The sequence below is a fragment of the Leuciscus leuciscus genome, assembly GCF_965113295.1.
Source record: "Leuciscus leuciscus genome assembly, chromosome: 9".
NCBI classification, from domain to species: Eukaryota; Metazoa; Chordata; class Actinopteri; order Cypriniformes; family Leuciscidae; genus Leuciscus; species Leuciscus leuciscus.
In genome coordinates, this window is record NC_138733.1 from 12,057,784 (window position 1) to 12,077,106 (window position 19,323).

At 39.6% G+C, this 19,323-nt stretch overlaps 1 protein-coding gene across 1 annotated transcript in view; it reads right to left on the reverse strand.

Moving 5' to 3' along the window:
• The window catches only part of clstn2b (calsyntenin 2b), a 78,775-nt gene that overhangs the window by 40,085 nt on the left and 19,367 nt on the right, over positions 1–19,323 (reverse strand). Inside the window, exons 3-5 of the mRNA XM_082181154.1 lie at positions 16,018–16,213; positions 4,699–4,907; positions 4,460–4,609 (exon numbers count right to left, since the gene is read on the reverse strand). Coding sequence (XP_082037280.1) covers positions 4,460–4,609; positions 4,699–4,907; positions 16,018–16,213 — 555 coding nt within the window. The remainder of the gene's footprint in view (positions 1–4,459; positions 4,610–4,698; positions 4,908–16,017; positions 16,214–19,323) is intronic.

The following is a 19,323-nucleotide window of genomic DNA, read 5'->3' on the forward strand; positions in this document are numbered from 1 at the left end:
CCTAATAATCATCATCTGTGGATTAGCAATCAAGACAAGTCTAAAGTCTACATTCAGGCGGAGATAGCATACTGACAAAATGTATTAAAAACAAACAAGAAAAGATACCTTTCAAAAAAGATTAAATTAATGTAGGCCTAATTTTAGAGGAGATAGAGCGAAACAAAGATGTTATTTTTAACAGATTTAAAGGATACCATACAAATAAGGAAAAACAAAACTGGGTAGACATTGTAAACTAACTGCAACCCAGATCAGGGAAGGTGGTCTGCAAAAAATGCCCAATACATGGCTGGTTTTCGTGCATTTTTTTTAATTTTTATATTCATCCATATTTTGCCCAGTCTTTGAAGCATATTTCCCACATTACTTCGTTATTTTATGATTTTTTTGTTTTTGTTCATTCATTTAATTTAGATGTGTATTTTTTTCTTCCCTTTTTTATTATTTCATTTATACATTCATTTAAACAAAAAACAAGTACAATAAAGTGTACAATAAAAAAGTACAATCAAAACCTTATATTTGTACTCGCTTTGCAGTGTAATCTGTTAAATCTAGATAAAAGTGTAATCTGCCGTTTGTCCTGCAGGTGACCTCATAAATCTGTCTTCTTACGATGCACTTGGGGATGTACGATTACTCCAGAGCACTCGTAGATCTACGATGATTTTTAAGTGCAACTTAAGTTACGATGCTTTTGGGAAACAGACCGTAATATTAAGATCAGTCGTACGATCGTTTTTACGAACTACTTAGGCTTACGATGCTTTTGGGAAACGCAGCCCGGTTTAGTTCCTGTTTCTATGAAGCCACTCATTCAGAAAAGTGCAATGTGCTCTGATTGGTCGGCTGGATCAGTGTATTGTGATTGGTCAAGCACTTCGAGTGTGTTTCACAAATGTCACGCCCCTTCCCATAACTGCGAGTTTCAACCATAGACTGTAAAAAATATGGACAAAGCGTCTGTGACGTCACCCATAGACTTTCTGAAGAACGGGTTTGAAGCCGTTTATGGGGGGTATGGGCGGCGCCATCTTGGAAAATCTTGGGAAATCCTAACCCCGCCCACCTTCTGACGCAGCGCGCGTCACTCAGCTCGCTCTGCTACTCCGGTTATCTCTGTGTATATTTTAGGCAACGAAATATGTTATAAAACACCACACTGCCTCTTTTCGTTTTCATTTAAAGAAATCTTAAACATTATAGCCACACAAATGTGGTTCAGGCAACGCGTATTGATTATATTCACTGCATATAAAGTTTGCCTATTTATAACAAAACAAAATATAAAACACCACACTGCCTCTTTTCGTTTTCATTTAAAGAAATCTTAAACATGCCACACAAATGTGGTTCAGGCAACGCGTATTGATTATATTCACTGCACATAAAGTTTGCCTATTTATAACAAAACGAAATATAAAACACAAACCTGCCTCTTTTCGTTTTAAATATAATATAAAAATATTAAACATTTTAATATGGTCCAGGCAATATGTGCATTTGTACTAAACAACAGATTTTGCAGTAAACACCATTACAGATCATCTTCGTTTAAAATGACAAAACTCAACCCAGTCTCTTTTTGTTACTCGCTGCTCGCATCAAGTTCAAGGCACTGACGCTTGCTTACAGAACTATCACAGGCTCAGCTCCCTCCTACTTTCACTCACTCCTACGAGTCTACATCCCTACCAGACACCTACGATCGGTCAACGAGCGACGTCTCGTGGTTCCATCACAGAAAGCCACAAAATCACTTTCCAGAACATTCTCATTCACAGTTCCATGCTGGTGGAACGCTCTCCCCACCCTCATCCGGAATGCAGAATCCCTGACAACATTCAAAAGACAGCTGAAAACCAATCTCTTCCGTGAGCACTTAACCTTATAAAAAAAATAAAATAAAAAAAAAGTCCTTTCCCTTCGAAACATCACTTATCAGGCTTATGCTACTCTGAATAATACCTGAACTTCGTATTTTGAGCACTTCCTGCGTTGTTGTTGCTTTTGCCTCTTTATGATGACTCGCTGAATTTAGTCCTAATTTGTAAGTCGCTTTGGATAAAGGCGTCTGCTAAATGACTAAATGTAAATGTAAATGTTACATTTCACTTTTATCAATATTAGCCATTATAAAAGTATAAGTAAAAGGTACAAGAAGCTATACAAATAAAGCAAACAATTCAGTCAAACATACAAAGTCAGCGCTCAGTCTAACCATACAACGGTAAAGTTAAATAGCTTATAAAGTTATGAAACTTCCCCTCAGCCAAAACGATTGCCCAGGGAACAAATTATAGATTCACAAGACCAAAAATCGCCCATTAGATATAGACAAGACGAATTATATCTCATGTTTAACCACTACAGAGACGCCAGAGTCCGCGGCAAACGTCAGAACGACTAGCCGAGGAAAAGCTGTTCCAGGCGGGGTACATGAACGGCGAGCGCTCGGTCATCGCTGGATCTCACAACTGGATACAATTTTCATAAATCTTTATAAATAAACCACAGATTTGAGCTTTAAACAACTACATTCTCGCCTGAAAAATTCTTAAAACTACATTTCATGATACAGAAACAGTAGTATTATATGTCAACTGTATTAAAAAATGGCGCTTCTTATGTTGTCATTCTCCGTGGCGCTGCCTTGTCAGCTGTCAATCAGGCTGTCAATCAAAGTTAACCACGCCCTTATTGTCATACATTTTATATCTAAATACAATCTAAACTAACGAGTTAGAAAAAAATTCACAGCCCTCATGGTTGTCAGGCACTCGGAACCTATCGAAAAATACAATAAAAGTCCATGGGACCAACCTGTAAAAACATGAATTTATGCTGTGAAAACGGACATTTTAACATGGGGGCTATGGACATTTGCTCCCTTTTGGGACCTGCCCCTAGCGGATTTTCGATGTATTGCAGTTTTTCGCACTTCCGGGTAGGCTTCATTTTTCAGATCAGAATGTTGCCGCTTGGTTTCAACACACTACTAACTAACTCAAGCAGGCCCCGCCCCTTTATTTTTTGCATATGCCTTGGGTGGGAATTATTTAAATGAAGAATAGTTGGACGTGTTCATTCCCGTAAGAAACTCAAGACTACAATGGAGGCGTTTCAGGGAGTTCAGAAACAGTGACACTGATATAGAGAATAACTCCCGCTGGAGGGACTTTGTGCTTTGTAACTTTGCAGACCTTTTTCATGCTCAAACATCAACACTAAAGAAAGATGAACATGTAAAAAAACATAATTGGACCTCTTTAATTTAAATGCGGTTTACGAGGATGAGGACATATTTGTGCTAAAATAAAGTTTAATTGGATGCACAGCCTTCAACATCAACAAAAGAATAAATGGGGAAGCATATTTTCTTCTCATTTAAATGTTGCTTTTTGTCATTTGTTATTTTATTTAGTCTTTCCCCGCTGTCAGCGATCCAGTTGAGCGCTGCTGCGTTAGACTCAAAGCACGTCTAGCTGTAGTAAAAAAGATACCAGGAGCTTTAAAAGAACCGCATAATGCATCAGGCTGGCTATCATATGAAAGTGTGTGTGTGTTAATTCTGATGTAAGCCTCTTGCTGCAATTGAAAGCAAAAAAGAAAGCACAAACCTACTGGAAAAAGATGGAGAGAGAGAGAGAGACAGGAGGGGGTCAACACTATATTGAGTTTAAAAGCAAACAAAAATAGCTTCAAGGGAAAAGAAAGAGACGGACAGAAAGTGACGGGAAATTCTAAGCGTCTGGATTTACATTCCCAGAACTGTATTTTCTGTGTTTACTCCTCAGTTTTATACAAAATTCAATGGATTCATTGTGCATGTGAGCGTTGAATATGCATCTCATTCCCACATTAACTTAGGTGTGAATTTAAGTACAAATACACACTAGTCACTGTATGAAGCATAGTCACACAAACTGAGGCGCTCTCATAAACTGTCCTTTTTCTATAATATGAGTGATACATTTCAGAGAATTTGGATGATTCATTTCAATGAACCAGTTCAACCAAAGGATTCACAGATTTGAATCTGAAGGGTCTGTCTGAGTCACCAACTTCAGTTTGTTTAGTTTATTATTAAACATACATGTTTAATAACATGTTTCTGAGCACATTTATATGAAATAGGTTATATAATAATAATAGAGTATGAAATAATTATCAGTGTTGTTATTTTTAACTAAAACGTAAAAAAAAACTTAAACTTAATAAGCAAATTTTGCCTCAGCAACTAACTGAAATAAAATAAGTTGAAGTACTACAATTAGCCTGTACAAAAAACACTGACATTAGTGAATTAGCTTCCTCGAAAAGTCCATTACATCATGATATCTTCCCAGATGGACCACTGCAACCCGATTTCCAGAAATTGCGTAAAGCTATATTTCAGCCATTTTCATGTGCAAAATGCATCTGATTCTGAGACCAAAACATATTGAAATCTTACCCTGCCATCCAGGCTTGCAGACGGGTTTTACATGTATGTGTACGACAGCGTCCAGCGCCGCTCTTTTCTGACCGCAGTCAAACGCTGTCACGCGGATTTTATAATGTGACTTCTGATCAAAGCTCAGACTCTCTGTGTTCCTGATGTTACCTGCACACAAACACACACATTTAAATACAGAAGACAGCAAAGTGAATGCATGTGTGTGTGTGTGTGTGTGTGTGTGTGTGTGTGCTAACCGTTGCGGTCTATAGCGAAGGCCGTGTCGTGAGAGGTGATCTGGTAGTTGCAGATCTGGCTGTACTGTGGAGAACAGTCCTGGTCTGACGCCTGAACCTGCAGAATACTGTCAAACACTTTCCCCTCCGTCACCGAGCCGTGATACTCCAGCTGACCGAACACCGGGGGAAACTCGTTCACATCTCCCACTTGCACATGCACCGCAGCCCTGAAAGACAAAAAGAGGCTTTTATTTTGATCCGCATTGTCCAGGATGCTTCATATTTAGGGATGCATGATATATCGGCCACCATATCGGTATCGGCAGATGTATGTTGATTTTTTTATGTTATCGTTAAGAAAATTGGGCCGATATGTTAAAGCCAATAAATAATGGAATATTTCCTTAAGCTGAGACACTTCAGATGCGCACTGTTCGCCATGATGGTTTTGAATTGCCTGAGATATGATGGGAATCACTTCAAAAATTTAAATACAGTCAAGTGCAACATGTGCAGCCCAAGTCTGTCATAAAATTATAATGAGAACATCATTATAATTGCGTGGTTGGGACATTGGCTTTTAATGGTGAGACTTTTGTTATTGTTATAAAAAATTTTGATTTATCTGCAAATATATCGGTTATCGGCTTTCAAATATAAAGAATTATCGGTTATCGGTATCGGCCAAAATGTTCATATCGTGCATCCCTACGCATGTTCTCAATTATGTTTCATTTAAGCATCAATTTCTGTCTCAGATGTTTCCATTAAATGTTTGATTCTGTTGCAGTATTTCTTAGTGTTGAATTGGCTTCTTTTTGGTCACACTTTAGATTAGGGATTGGATTTGGATTTGTTTGTTTATATATAGTTGTGACAGAGGGCTCTGTCACGATCGCGACAACACTGTATTCACACATGTATATGAACCACTGTTCAACCGTTCACATGTTTATCCTACCCTTGGGTGCACACTAGGGTCAGGTTAACGCTACAGTTTCATACATAACGCATTCATGTCCACTCCATTACTACATCCTATCCTATAGCCCTTAATAAACACACACAAACACCAGATAAGTTCAGCAATACATATTTATTGTACTTATCTGCACGTTATTTCGTCATTAGTTGTGTGCTTATGTTGCGTCTTTGTCCATGTTACCGGAAGCAAATGGCAAACCCCGGTGACGATCCAGAAGGGTGGATATCAGTAAATTCCCGCGTTGCGCATGCGCGATCGCTCTGGTAACTGGACTGTCGTAAATGTTGTTTGTTTAGGGTTGAGTTAATACATGTATGATAAGGAATGATGTTTATATACATATATATAGTATTTTATATATATATATATATATATTTAGGTGATGAATGTTACACAATGTGAATGTGTATATTTGATTTTCTGACACTAATGTTATGTATATAAATATGTATGTAAAGCTATAATACTTACCTCTGTAAGAATGTGGATGAGTCCATGTGGGTGGAGCTTCTGGTTTAATAGCCAGCCTTGTTTGATTGTTCAAGGGGTTTTGTAGTTTGGAGTCTTACTTTGACAAAGTGTAGTTGTGTGTACTTACCTTTCTGTAGAAGGACGTAACAGCCAAGGGCTGTCTGGATATTTTTACTCCAGTTTCCCCATCTTTTCATTTATTATTTTGTATATATATTTTTTTTTTCTTTAATAAAACAACTTGCACCAGAAGTACTATTGCGGCTTTGCCATTATTTTCTTGTGGGGGACCATTTTTCTATCACGCCTCATCACAAGTGGTGTCAGAAGTGGGATTGGCCAGCCGCAAGACAGTGAGTATGGGGAGGCGGACCAGGAAGGGTCTGCGATCACAGCACAAGTTTGTCGAGGAGGAGGAGGAAGAAGAAGAGTTGGAGATGGCCGAGGCGAAAGGGAGTTCGTCACAACAACCGTCATCCTCGAACGAGATGGTGAGCATGATGCGAGAATTCCTGACAGCACAGCAAAAGAGAGAAGAGGGTCTACTCTTTGAACTGCGTGGCCTGAGGGATTCACTGCAGCATCAGAGAGCGTCACCAGCTTCACCTGGGTCGACACCGAGTCCGAGTCCCCGAATGGAGCTTCCTACTCCAATGAGGCGGCGCCAGGAGATGACGTCACCAGAGCGACAGCCATTGGGAGCATATGCACCATCAGTGTCAGGATCAGTGTCAGGTCTGACACCAAGACAGCCAACAGTACTGCGCTCAGAGCCTGCAATGCCAGCGTATCATGAGGGGGAATATATGGAAAACTACCTCCATCGATTTGAGCGTTTGGCACGGACTTGGAATTGGCCAGAGGAAGAGTGGGCTTGTCGAATTGTGCCGTTGCTTACTGGGAAGGCACTTGAAGCGTACATCGCCATGGATGAGGAGCGTTCAATGGAGTATGAGGAGCTACGTGAAGCGTTGCTGGAAAAATTTGACATTTCAGCAGAGACTTACAGACAGCGGTTCCGACAGACCTCTACAAAACCGGGAGAAACACCCACTGAGACTTATCATCGTTTGAAGGGACTGTATGCTCGTTGGATAAAGCCACAACAGCGCACCAAGGAGGAAATCGGTGAACAGATTATTCTTGAGCAGTTGTTGCGTGTGTTGCCGTATGATCTGCGTACGTGGGTGAAGGAGCATGAGCCTGCAGATGGACTGACAGCAGCCCGACTAGCAATGCAGTATACTAACGCACGCCGAGGGGGACGACCACACCAACCATCAACAATGATAAGAGGTACTTCAAAGACTGAGCAGGACAAAGAAGGTACTGTTGCAAATGTTTCTATGAAAAGTTTGATTTGCTTTTACTGTCAACAACAGGGTCATAAAGCTGCTAATTGCCCAATGCGCAAACCTAAACTGTCAAGCTACTGCTATGTGCCAAGGGGGGATGACAATACAGACATTTCTGAACTCTTTATGCACTGTTGCACAGTTTCTGTGAATGGACAGACCTTGAAAGCTTTGATTGACACAGGAAGTTCAATGTCATTGATTAAACGTGGTTGTGTCCCTGAAAATGTGATTAATTATGTGAAGACCATATCTGTACAATGTGTTCATGGTGACAAAGTTAAATACCCTACAGCTGAGGTTACACTGAATGTCAATGAACAAATGTATTTGGTGTGTGTTGGGGTAGTTGATAGACTTCCTGCGGACATGGTCCTTGGATGGGATGTACCAGTGTTGACTGACCTGTTAACCCGGTGTGATAAACCCGCGAAAACTTTAACTGTGGTATCATGTCCAGTGCTCACACGAGCTCAAGCCAATGCTGGTTTACAACCTCTGCCAGACTTGGATGATAGTCTGATCCAGAGTTGTAACAAACCTAGAAAAACACGTCGGCAACGCCGAATGGCAAAGTATTTGGGTATACCAACACCCAACGTGTCAACAGATGGTCTAGAGGGCGGAGATTGGAAGATTCCAGACAAGATTGCCCAGTTACAGGAGGCGGATGTTACTTTAAGGCCGTTATTTGCCAAAGTAGGTAATGATGAGAGGGAAGTACAAACTCTTGGGGCTGAAATGTATGTTTTGCAGAATGGTATTTTGTATGTGATGTCTGATGGTGTTACACGTCTTGTCGTTCCAAAATGTTGTAGGTCTCTGGTGTTACACCTTGCACATACTATACCATGGTCAGGACATCTTGCACACCAGAAAACATACCAAAGACTCAGCACTCGGTTTTTTTGGCCTTCCATGTATACTGATGTGCTCACATACTGTGCCACATGTCCTGTTTGTCAAAAAAACAGTGCTGTTCGCAGATCAAACAGAGTACCTCTGTGTCCGTTGCCGGTGATCTCCACTCCATTCCGAAGAATTGCAATGGACATAGTTGGACCTCTGGAGAGGAGCAGTCTTGGTCACCAGTACATCTTGGTAGTGTGTGACTACGCTACTCGGTACCCTGAAGCGTTTCCCCTAAGATCGATCACAACTGCCAAGGTAATCAGTGCTCTTGTGCAAATGTTTTCCAGAGTCGGGATCCCAGATGAGATCATCACAGACCAAGGCACCAACTTTACATCGAGTTTGATGAAGAACCTCCACAGACAGCTGGGCATCCAGTCGATCAAGACAAGTCCCTATCATCCACAGACGGATGGACTAGTTGAGAGATTTAACCAAACACTAAAGAACATGCTGAAGAAGTTCGTCAGTGACACAGGGAAAGACTGGGACAAGTGGTTGCCATTTATACTTTTTGCATATAGAGAGGTACCCCAAGCATCAACAGGGTTTTCGCCTTTTGAATTGGTGTACGGATGGTCTGTTCAGGGTCCACTTGACCTGCTGAGAAAAAGCTGGGAGGCTCCGACAAGAATCGCGACTGGTGATCTGGGCATTCTTCAGTACGTGCTGCAGATGAGAGACCGGTTAGAGAAGTACCGAGAACAAGCCATCGAAAACTTGGAAGTGGCCCAGAAGGCACAGAAAACGTGGTATGACCGGCATGCCCGTCACAGAGAATACCAACCGGGGCAGAAAGTACTATTGTTACTACCGTCATCAACGAACAAGCTATTAGCAAAGTGGCAAGGACCTTATGAGATCCAGAGACGAGTGGGACCGGTTACTTATGAGGTATTGCATCCGGAGAGGGGAAAGTCCAGCCAGGTGTACCATATCAACCTCCTGAAAGAGTGGCGTGAGAGGGCAGCAGATAAAGGGAAAGTATTGTTTGCCTGCAAAGGAGCCCCAGAAGGAGAGGAGGAGGGTGAGGACGAGATGGAAGACGTGGCTTTACAGAGATCTCCGGCAAAGATAACCCTGGAACATTTGGAAGAAGAACAGAGGGGGCAGTTGCTACAGATCGTAGATAAGCACCCAAATCTTTTCAAAACAGAGCCAGGAAGAACCAACCTGATTGAACACACGATCAAGCTCACTGACTCAACTCCAATTCGACAACATCCCTATCGAGTGCCTGAACGACTGATCGAGCCGTTGAAGGGGGAGATTCAGTTGATGAGGAAAATGGGGGTGATCGAGCCGTCAAACAGCCCATGGAGCAACCCGATTGTCCTGGTACCAAAAAAAGATGGATCACTGAGGATCTGCCTGGACTTTCGGAAGCTCAACGCTGTCTCCAGGTTTGATGCATACCCAATGCCTCGGATTGATGAGCTGGTGGAACGGATTGGCCAAGCCAAATACATCACCACGTTAGACCTGTGCAAAGGTTACTGGCAGGTGCCCTTAGCCCAAGAATCCAGAGAGTACACCGCCTTCAGAACACCCTTAGGACTGTTCCATTTTACTACCATGCCGTTCGGGTTACATGGAGCTCCAGCTACCTTCCAACGGTTGATGGATACGGTTCTACGAGGGGAAGAAGACTGTTGTGCGGCGTATCTCGATGATGTGGTCATTTACAGTGGCAGCTGGGAAGAGCATCTACAGCACCTGAGCAGAGTCTTACAGAAAGTTAGTGAGGCAGGTTTGTCCTTAAATGTCTCAAAATGTGAGTGGGCAAAACAGGAGACACAGTACCTAGGATTCCTGCTAGGCAACGGCGAGGTTCGACCACAGGTGGACAAGGTGGAGGCCATACGTAACTGTGCAAGACCTCGGACAAAGAAAGAGGTACGTGCCTTCCTTGGATTAGTCGGATGGTATCGAAGATTTATACCAGAGTTCTCCAGTGTCGCGGTACCCCTGACCAACTTGACTACAAAGATGGTTTGTAATCCAGTCCCCTGGACCGAAGAAGTGGAGCGGGCGTTTCAACAGCTGAAGGAGAGCTTATGTAACAGTCCTGTGCTTCAGAGTCCTAATTTCTCACAGAGATTTCTAGTTCAAGTTGATGCTTCCGCCTATGGATTGGGAGCTGTACTGGCACAAGGAGAGGAAGGCCAGAAACACCCAATCCTTTATCTAAGCCGTAAGCTGCTACCACGGGAGACTCGATACTCCACAGTTGAAAAAGAGGGACTGGCCATCAAGTGGGCGTTGGAAAGCCTTCGATATTACTTGCTGGGAAGGGAGTTTGATCTTGAAACAGACCATCGAGCATTGACCTGGATAAACTCAATGAAGGATCGAAACGCCAGGATAACACGATGGTACCTATCACTGCAGCCCTACCACTTTAAGATCAGACACCGTCCTGGGAAAGACAACCTAACGGCTGATTTCCTATCCAGATTGCCGGGTTCTCGTCAATCTAGGAGAGGAGGGAGGTAATGTGACAGAGGGCTCTGTCACGATCGCGACAACACTGTATTCACACATGTATATGAACCACTGTTCAACCGTTCACATGTTTATCCTACCCTTGGGTGCACACTAGGGTCAGGTTAACGCTACAGTTTCATACATAACGCATTCATGTCCACTCCATTACTACATCCTATCCTATAGCCCTTAATAAACACACACAAACACCAGATAAGTTCAGCAATACATATTTATTGTACTTATCTGCACGTTATTTCGTCATTAGTTGTGTGCTTATGTTGCGTCTTTGTCCATGTTACCGGAAGCAAATGGCAAACCCCGGTGACGATCCAGAAGGGTGGATATCAGTAAATTCCCGCGTTGCGCATGCGCGATCGCTCTGGTAACTGGACTGTCGTAAATGTTGTTTGTTTAGGGTTGAGTTAATACATGTATGATAAGGAATGATGTTTATATACATATATATAGTATTTTATATATATATATATATATATTTAGGTGATGAATGTTACACAATGTGAATGTGTATATTTGATTTTCTGACACTAATGTTATGTATATAAATATGTATGTAAAGCTATAATACTTACCTCTGTAAGAATGTGGATGAGTCCATGTGGGTGGAGCTTCTGGTTTAAAAGCCAGCCTTGTTTGATTGTTCAAGGGGTTTTGTAGTTTGGAGTCTTACTTTGACAAAGTGTAGTTGTGTGTACTTACCTTTCTGTAGAAGGACGTAACAGCCAAGGGCTGTCTGGATATTTTTACTCCAGTTTCCCCATCTTTTCATTTATTATTTTGTAAATATATTTTTTTTTTCTTTAATAAAACAACTTGCACCAGAAGTACTATTGCGGCTTTGCCATTATTTTCTTGTGGGGGACCATTTTTCTATCACGCCTCATCACAATAGTGCAGTAGCGGAAGTGATGTCTGGCCTAGGAAAAGTGACATCTGTACCATATATTCAAATATATATATAAAAAAAAAAATTTGTTAGTAGTTGTGCTTGGATTCAGTAGTTTTATTTGTGATAAAGCAATGAAACATGCCAGATTGTGCAGACATTTCTAATTTTCGTTTTAAGTTTTTGTAAGTTTAGGATTTTCATCATTTCATCAGTATTTATATTTTATTTTAATTCAGCTCTATTTCAGTTACTGAAATGGATTTTAATAGATTTATTTAGATTTTTCCCTAACAATAGCCATGTTTACATCAAAAGTTGGAATTTTAACTTATGCGCAAAACTGGAATATCACATAAAACATTTGCGAATAAAGCACTGTTTCCATCCCATGTGTTCAAAAGAACAATATCGTCACTTCCTGGGAAATTGGCGCAAAAGATCTGTAATAAAAGTGGCAGTTTCTGCAATCAGGGAAGCAACTGTTTTTCCTCCATCATTAATGACTTGCGTCTCAGAGCGCACAAACGAAACGCAATTAACACTGTCATTTTATCTGTTGTTTGGATGCTGGTGTTTGTGATCGAAATCATGTGAGACGCTTCTGGGAGAGAATAAAACCAAATCATTCTCATGACAGACTTTGGCTCAGGCGTTTCAGAATGAACAAACCAACATTTTAGATGCTGTGTGATGTGATTGGTCCGCTGGTAAATGTGTTTCCATCGTAGTTTATTAGCATTTCTTCTTATCAAATAAAAAATGTATCCGCCTCAATTCAGAGTAAGGTTTTTTTATGCGCATTTTTTGAATTTAAGAACATCTTGGCGCTTCCATCCAGCGTTTTTTTTTTTAATGCAATATCCCAAAATGTGCATAAAACAGGTGGATGGGAACATGGCTATTAACAAGAATGTAAAAAAACAAAACTTCAGGACATGTCTTCTGTAGAGCAGATGTCACTTATTTCTCTAAATTCTCTAAATTTCCTTCCCTACAGATTTTTATAAACCCATTAAAATCGTGACTATGTCAGGGTGTGTTTATCAGGGATGGAGCATTTTAATTTGTGATTTTACTGGAACGTAGCATGATGGCGCGCCACAGATGTGATGGCTGAGTTAAATGTGTATTTATGGGGGCCTGAAATGAAAACCAGCAACTGCAGTGCATTTAAATCACATTTTTCAGGTGGACAGTCACAATCCTTCAAGAAATATTAAATCCCAAATACTCCAAATGGTCTCTCAAAGACTTCTGCTTAAGAAATAATACTTAAACTGACTTTAAAGAAAAAGTCATTTAGTAGACTATCTACTTAATAATTGAGTGACTGCTAGTTGACATTTAGTTGCAAAGTTACTTATAGTTAGTAGAATGTCTAAAGTGGACTATCGAAATAAAGTGTAAATGACGCATTGAGTGAAATAGTTTTCCTATCTTTGTGATACTTGTGTTTGTAATTTATGATAACTGATTTGCGTCCGGATCTGAACTAATTATTGCACTCTGCTTTAGACGAGACGCGCGTCTTCTCTCAAGAGAAAACTCTCCAAAAGCTCCACTCGTTCTCCATCACTGTCCAGGAGAAACAGTGAGATCTCATTTGTGATTTCCCTCTCCTGCAGGTCATTATGTCTTAGAAAAGTCTTCGGGGAGAGAAAGATATTTTAAAAACAGAAAAAAAGTGCCAGAAGGTATCCTCACGGCCAGTTCTGACACACTTTTTCAAGCTGAAAATACCAAAATAACAAGCTTACATCATTCATGTCAAAGACAGCGTAAAAAAGTGAGCAACACTTTGCAAAGGGCAAAAGCTTCTGACAAATGACAGGATAATAAACACCCCTGATAATCTGTTTTAATGTTAAAAACCAGAACATACGCACACACACATTAATGCGTTAGGGATGAAATCTATAGTAAAGCAATGTGATTTTGCAGCTTTACTGCCCTTTAGAGTCTAATATCTCACTTTAATCCTTTATCCGTGCATGTGTGTGTGTGTGTGTGTGTGTGTGTGTGCTGTATCGGAGATCAGAGCTGTCAGAGCCGGATAGAGTAATCCTGTCCGGATTAAAGAGATACAGAGTAATGAGGAAGGTCCCTCTCTCTCTACTCTTCTTTTCTCCACGATTTCTCCTTTTATCATGAACCTTGTTTTTCTCTGGCTCATTCGCAAATGTCTTTAGAAGTGTTATTTTGTTTCAAAGGATTCTGGTTTAGCTCACTGCATTAGCTCTATTAGACATATTTCTATGGATATCTGCAGGTAAATATAGCCTCGGCTCAGTGTTTGTTTGCAGCTTTCAGGTCTGCAGGTAAACAGGTTCATTAACATGAGCTCTTAAAAGCTTTTAATGCCTCAAGGTCAGTCACCTGATGATTACAGCACTAAGATGCAAAAAAAAAACTTGATTTATGAGTGGCTGTTCAGTTCACTATCCTGTACAGTTATGGTTGAAAATGATATGTATACAGTAGAGATGCACAGATGTATCGGCCAATTTTTTTAAAACCATCGGTATTTTGGCTATAGCATGAAAAAGGCATGCAGATACAGTATAACATACATAAATAGCTTATTAATTAACTATGTGTATAGGCACTGAGTTGTGTAATGTCTTATAGTGGGGAAAAAGCTTTTTGCTTATATAAAGTTAAATGGATCAAATCCATGTTCAGTGAAAATGATTTAAAGATGCAGCAGTAACTATAGTAAACCTTAATGCATGCGTTTTTGAACTTTGATATTTTAAAACATGATCAAAACAGTAATCTATTTAAATGACAATAGTTCAAATAAGCGAGTGACAAATATCGTTATCGGTGTTAAAATCGGTATCCGTATCTTCCAAAAAAATCCTATTGGTACATTCCTAGTATATAGTGCAGTAAAAGTTTGTACACATTTCTAACTATCTTTTCCACCACCTATTTTTATGCAGATTTTGGGATAGCACATTAAAAATAAACGCTGGATGGAAACACCAAGATGCGCATCAATTCTAAAAATGTGCATAAAAAACGTATGCGCTGAATTGAGGCAGATCATTTTTTATCCGATAAAAAGACACACGCATAAACTATGAGGGAAACACATTTACCAAATAAATCTCTTGATGTGCAACAAAAAACAGAGGATGTGATTGTGTAACTGGACTAACCAGTGGATCAGTTTCACGGCACAGAATCTCAGATGTTGGTTTGATCATTGTGGAGAATGATTTGGTGTAATTCCCTCCCAGAAGCGTCTCACATGATTCGCGTTCCCAAACATCAGCATCCGAACGCCAGATAACATGACAGCGTTTATTGTGTTTCATCCGCGCGCTCTGAGACACAAGTCATTTATGATGGAGGAAAAAAGAGCCACAGTTTCTTCCCTGATTGCACTTACATTTTTATCATTTATATTTTGTGCCAATTTTTGTTCTCTTGAACACATGAGATGGAAACTGTGCCTTATTCTGAAAAGTTTAATGCGATATTCCAAATTTTGTTAAATTCGCAACTTTGGATGGAAACATAGATTGCCCGATTACTAGATTAAATGTGGCCCGTGTTTCTTTACCGAAGATTATTGAGTCTGAACACTGACTGATTGCTATTAAAGGTTAGTACACTACAGACCTATTAGAATTATATGAATTCATAAATGTTATATTTAATAAAATATGTTTTCATTGTTGCGCCTTATCATTCATATAGATAAACTACTGTATAACAGTAAATAAGGTTTTAATTTGAGCAATTTTCAGCAAGGATGCATTTAAATGTTAAATGAATTACAAAAGATCTCTATTAATAAATAAATGCTGTTCTTTTGAAAATTCTATTAATCAAAGAATCCTCAAATAAATGTTGAAGCAGCACAACTGTTTTAAATATTGATAATAATAACGACCTTTTCTTGAGCAGCAAATCAGCATATTATACTGATTTCTGAAGGGTCATGTGACACTGAAGACTGGAGTAATGATGCTGAAAATGATAATTTAAAAGGTTTCAACTACCCATTAGCAGGTGCAGGAAACCTCTAAAAGAAGAAAAAATTTAAATATCTTCAAAAGAAGAAGCTGTGAGTAACAGAGAGAGGTGAGTCAAGCACCGATGAATCATTTGAGAAATAGTTCCCAGTGTTCCTTTCAAAAACATTCCCTCACAAATATGAATCACGCTGAGTTGGAGAGCATGCATTTATTTAAACACACACTGACTTGTGTGATCTCTTCTCCCCGCGTCCCTCTGGCCCCGTGCCACAGTCGTGAGCTTGAATGATGAAGGTGAAGTCTCTGTGGCTCTCGCAGTCGACCGGTCCTCGAGCCCGCAGCTGGCCTTCTCCTGACGTGCTGTTCAGAACCACGGCCACGAACGGAGCGCTCAGACCCTGCACGTGAAAGCCACAGATTTCACCTACACACACACAGAGAGACAAGACGACAGATTAGGACTTTCATTTCATCAGCTTCTCTGTCTGTAATCTCTGGATTGTTGCTCTTTTTAAATCCCATGCTTTCCAGTGACAGCTTTAGAGAAGATCTAAAGGGGGCAAATTCTTAACGTTTGCAGCTTTTTATTGTTTTTCTACCCTTAAAATGTCAGTATAAGTAAGCAATGCAGAACCTGATTTCATGTTCCTAGATCATCAACATCTGTTGTTGATCCTGGAACAAATTTCCAATCAGATTTGATGGACAAGTTTACAGTTTATGTCAAGTTCACTCACTTTAGAAATAAAGTTGACTTACTGACTTGGATGTATGCACATGTATATATATGTAGGCCTAGTGTGTATATATATATATATATATATATACACACACACACACACACACACACACACACACACACACACACACACACACACACACACACACACACACACACACACACACACACACACACACACACACACACACACACACTGTATCTACAGTATATATATACATATACATACACTACATATATATACACTGAATATGCATACATCCAAGTCAGTAAGTCAACTTTATTTCTAAAGCACTTTATATAAAATAGACATCAAAATAGACAGCTTCACAATAGTAACAAATTCAAATTCTGCTGTAAAGCAGCTCTAACAAGCCAATAGTGTCATTATTCAGCTCAACTCAGATCAGTATTGATTCAGTTCAGTTCAATAACTGTCAAATTCATCAAATGTGCATCCATACTGTGTATACAGTGCATTTGTGCACATGAATGTACGTGTGACAAACTCATGCACACTGAACAAGCAAAAGACACAAAGTGTTTTATATTTTTCACATCTGTGTAGTTTGGTGTGTATGTGGCTAATCATTTTATGTTTGTGTGTAGAGTGTGTATGTTTGTTTTTAGAAGAGTTAAAAATAGTTTTGAATGAAGTCTGCTTTTGCAAGAGATGTGTGACGTTTTGCATGTTGTGTGTGTGTTTTGTGGGTGTGTGTGTAGAGTTTTGAGAAATGGAGCCATAGTTTCAAAAACTGTGTAAGCATTTTTGAAAAACTGTATCACAAAGTTTGGGGTAAGGTACAGAAAAAAAAATACTTTAAGATTTCTATTTCAAATAAATGTAACAAAAGATTTATATTTCATAGAAATGTTCTTCTTTTGAACTTTCTATTATCTGTTTTCAACATTGATAAAAAATAACCGATATAATTGAGCAACAATAATTGATAATTGAGTAATGATGCTAAGAAATTCAGCTTTGATCACAGGAATAAATTACATTTTAAAATATATTCATATAGAAAACAGTTAGCATATTTTAAATAATATTTCACAATATTTCAGTTTTTACTGTATTTTTGATCAATTAAATGCTGCCTTGGTGAGCAGAAGAGATTTATTAAACATTAAACAAGTCCACTTATAATGTTAGTCAAGCTGACATCATCACTGAGTCCTCATGTTGATGTCATTCGACAGTAAGAAACCACCTACAATACCCTAGCAACACCTTAGCAACCCCCGAAAGACTAGAAAATGGACATCAAGATGCTCACAACCACCCACAACACCCTAGAATTGTGCAGGCGAGTTTTACAGCCTGACCTTTTTTAAAAAAAAATCTAGTTATTCTTGTGTGTGTGTGTGTGTGTGTGTGTGTGTGTGTGTGTGTGTGTGTGTGTGTGTGTGTGTGTGTGTGTGTGTGTGTGTGTGTGTGTGTGTGTGTGTGTGTGTGTGTGTGTGTGTGTGTGTGTGTGTGTGTGTGTGTGTGTGTGTGTGTGTGTTGAGTAAAACAGCGCTGCTGTCCAACACCGATAAGAGTATTCTCCATCTCTCCTCTCTTTCATCTTCAGAATAATCCCACATTCACCACATATACAAAACAACAGAGAGAGAAAGTGCGAGTGAGATGCGGCAAAAAGCAGCAATCCCTTTGTTGAATAATATTTCAAAATCTTTCACTGGCTATCTTTGTGCATGTGCGAGTAAAAGACTAAAAATGAATAATAGTGCATTCATGCATATGAAAAAAAATTACTTTCAGAATGTGTGGGTATTTTGTGTGTTATTTCAGCTTCATTTGTCATCAAAATGTAGTGATGCACTAGTAAGAGGGCATACTCTTGCATTTAGCCTGCGCTATTTTTTAATTGTTGGTCTACATGTTTTTATAAACATGAATTTAGTTTCATTCTGTTTTGTTCCATCTTGATGCTTTTAATGGATGTGTGAATGGCCCTTTCTGTGACAAATTGCTTACGCTTCTCTATTGTGTGAGTTGCTTTGGATAAAAGCATCTGCTAAATGCAGAAATGTAAATGTAAGTGAGTGATGTTTTCACAAAATCCAATCATAAGCTGTCAGAGGAGATGCATTAATACTAATCATAAACAGCAGTCTGTCTCGGCTGACCACTTGTGATTGTATCACCTGAGATGAATGTTAAGTGTGAGTCGTTTATTGCAAATTATTACAAAATAAACCCAGATAGGGTGACTTGACCAGTCTTGTATCATGCTGAGGGGGTTTATTTTGCAATAAAGAAGGGAAACTGGACATTATCTTGCCAAATAAATAAATAAATGGACTTGAAATATTGATTTGAGTTGAAATTATTTTCTTATGAGAAAAGAAAGGGACCGTGGAGGGATATGAGAGATATGAAGTTTTTCAGAGAGCCGTACAGTTCACACACAAACCTATAGAGGATATAGCTGGTGTGTAGTTTGGATGTAAACAGACCCCTTGATATTCCATAACTGTGATATATATATTCATGCTCTGCCAGGGTTGAATATGCTCTGATTATACACATAAATATGGATATAGAGATGACCATGACAGCGTTGGTTATATATAGAGGAATGAAAAATCAGTATGGAGCACATGAATTGAAGGTAGGACCACTAAAGGGACACACACACACACACACACACACACACACGTGTGTGTGTGATTGACATGCTCTCCAGTATTTCCAGTAAGCTGTCAGCTGAACACAAAGCTCAAAGAGAGAGAGAAAACCCTTGAACAAAAGAATTCTCGCTCATATCTCTTCCTCCAGTCTTCCT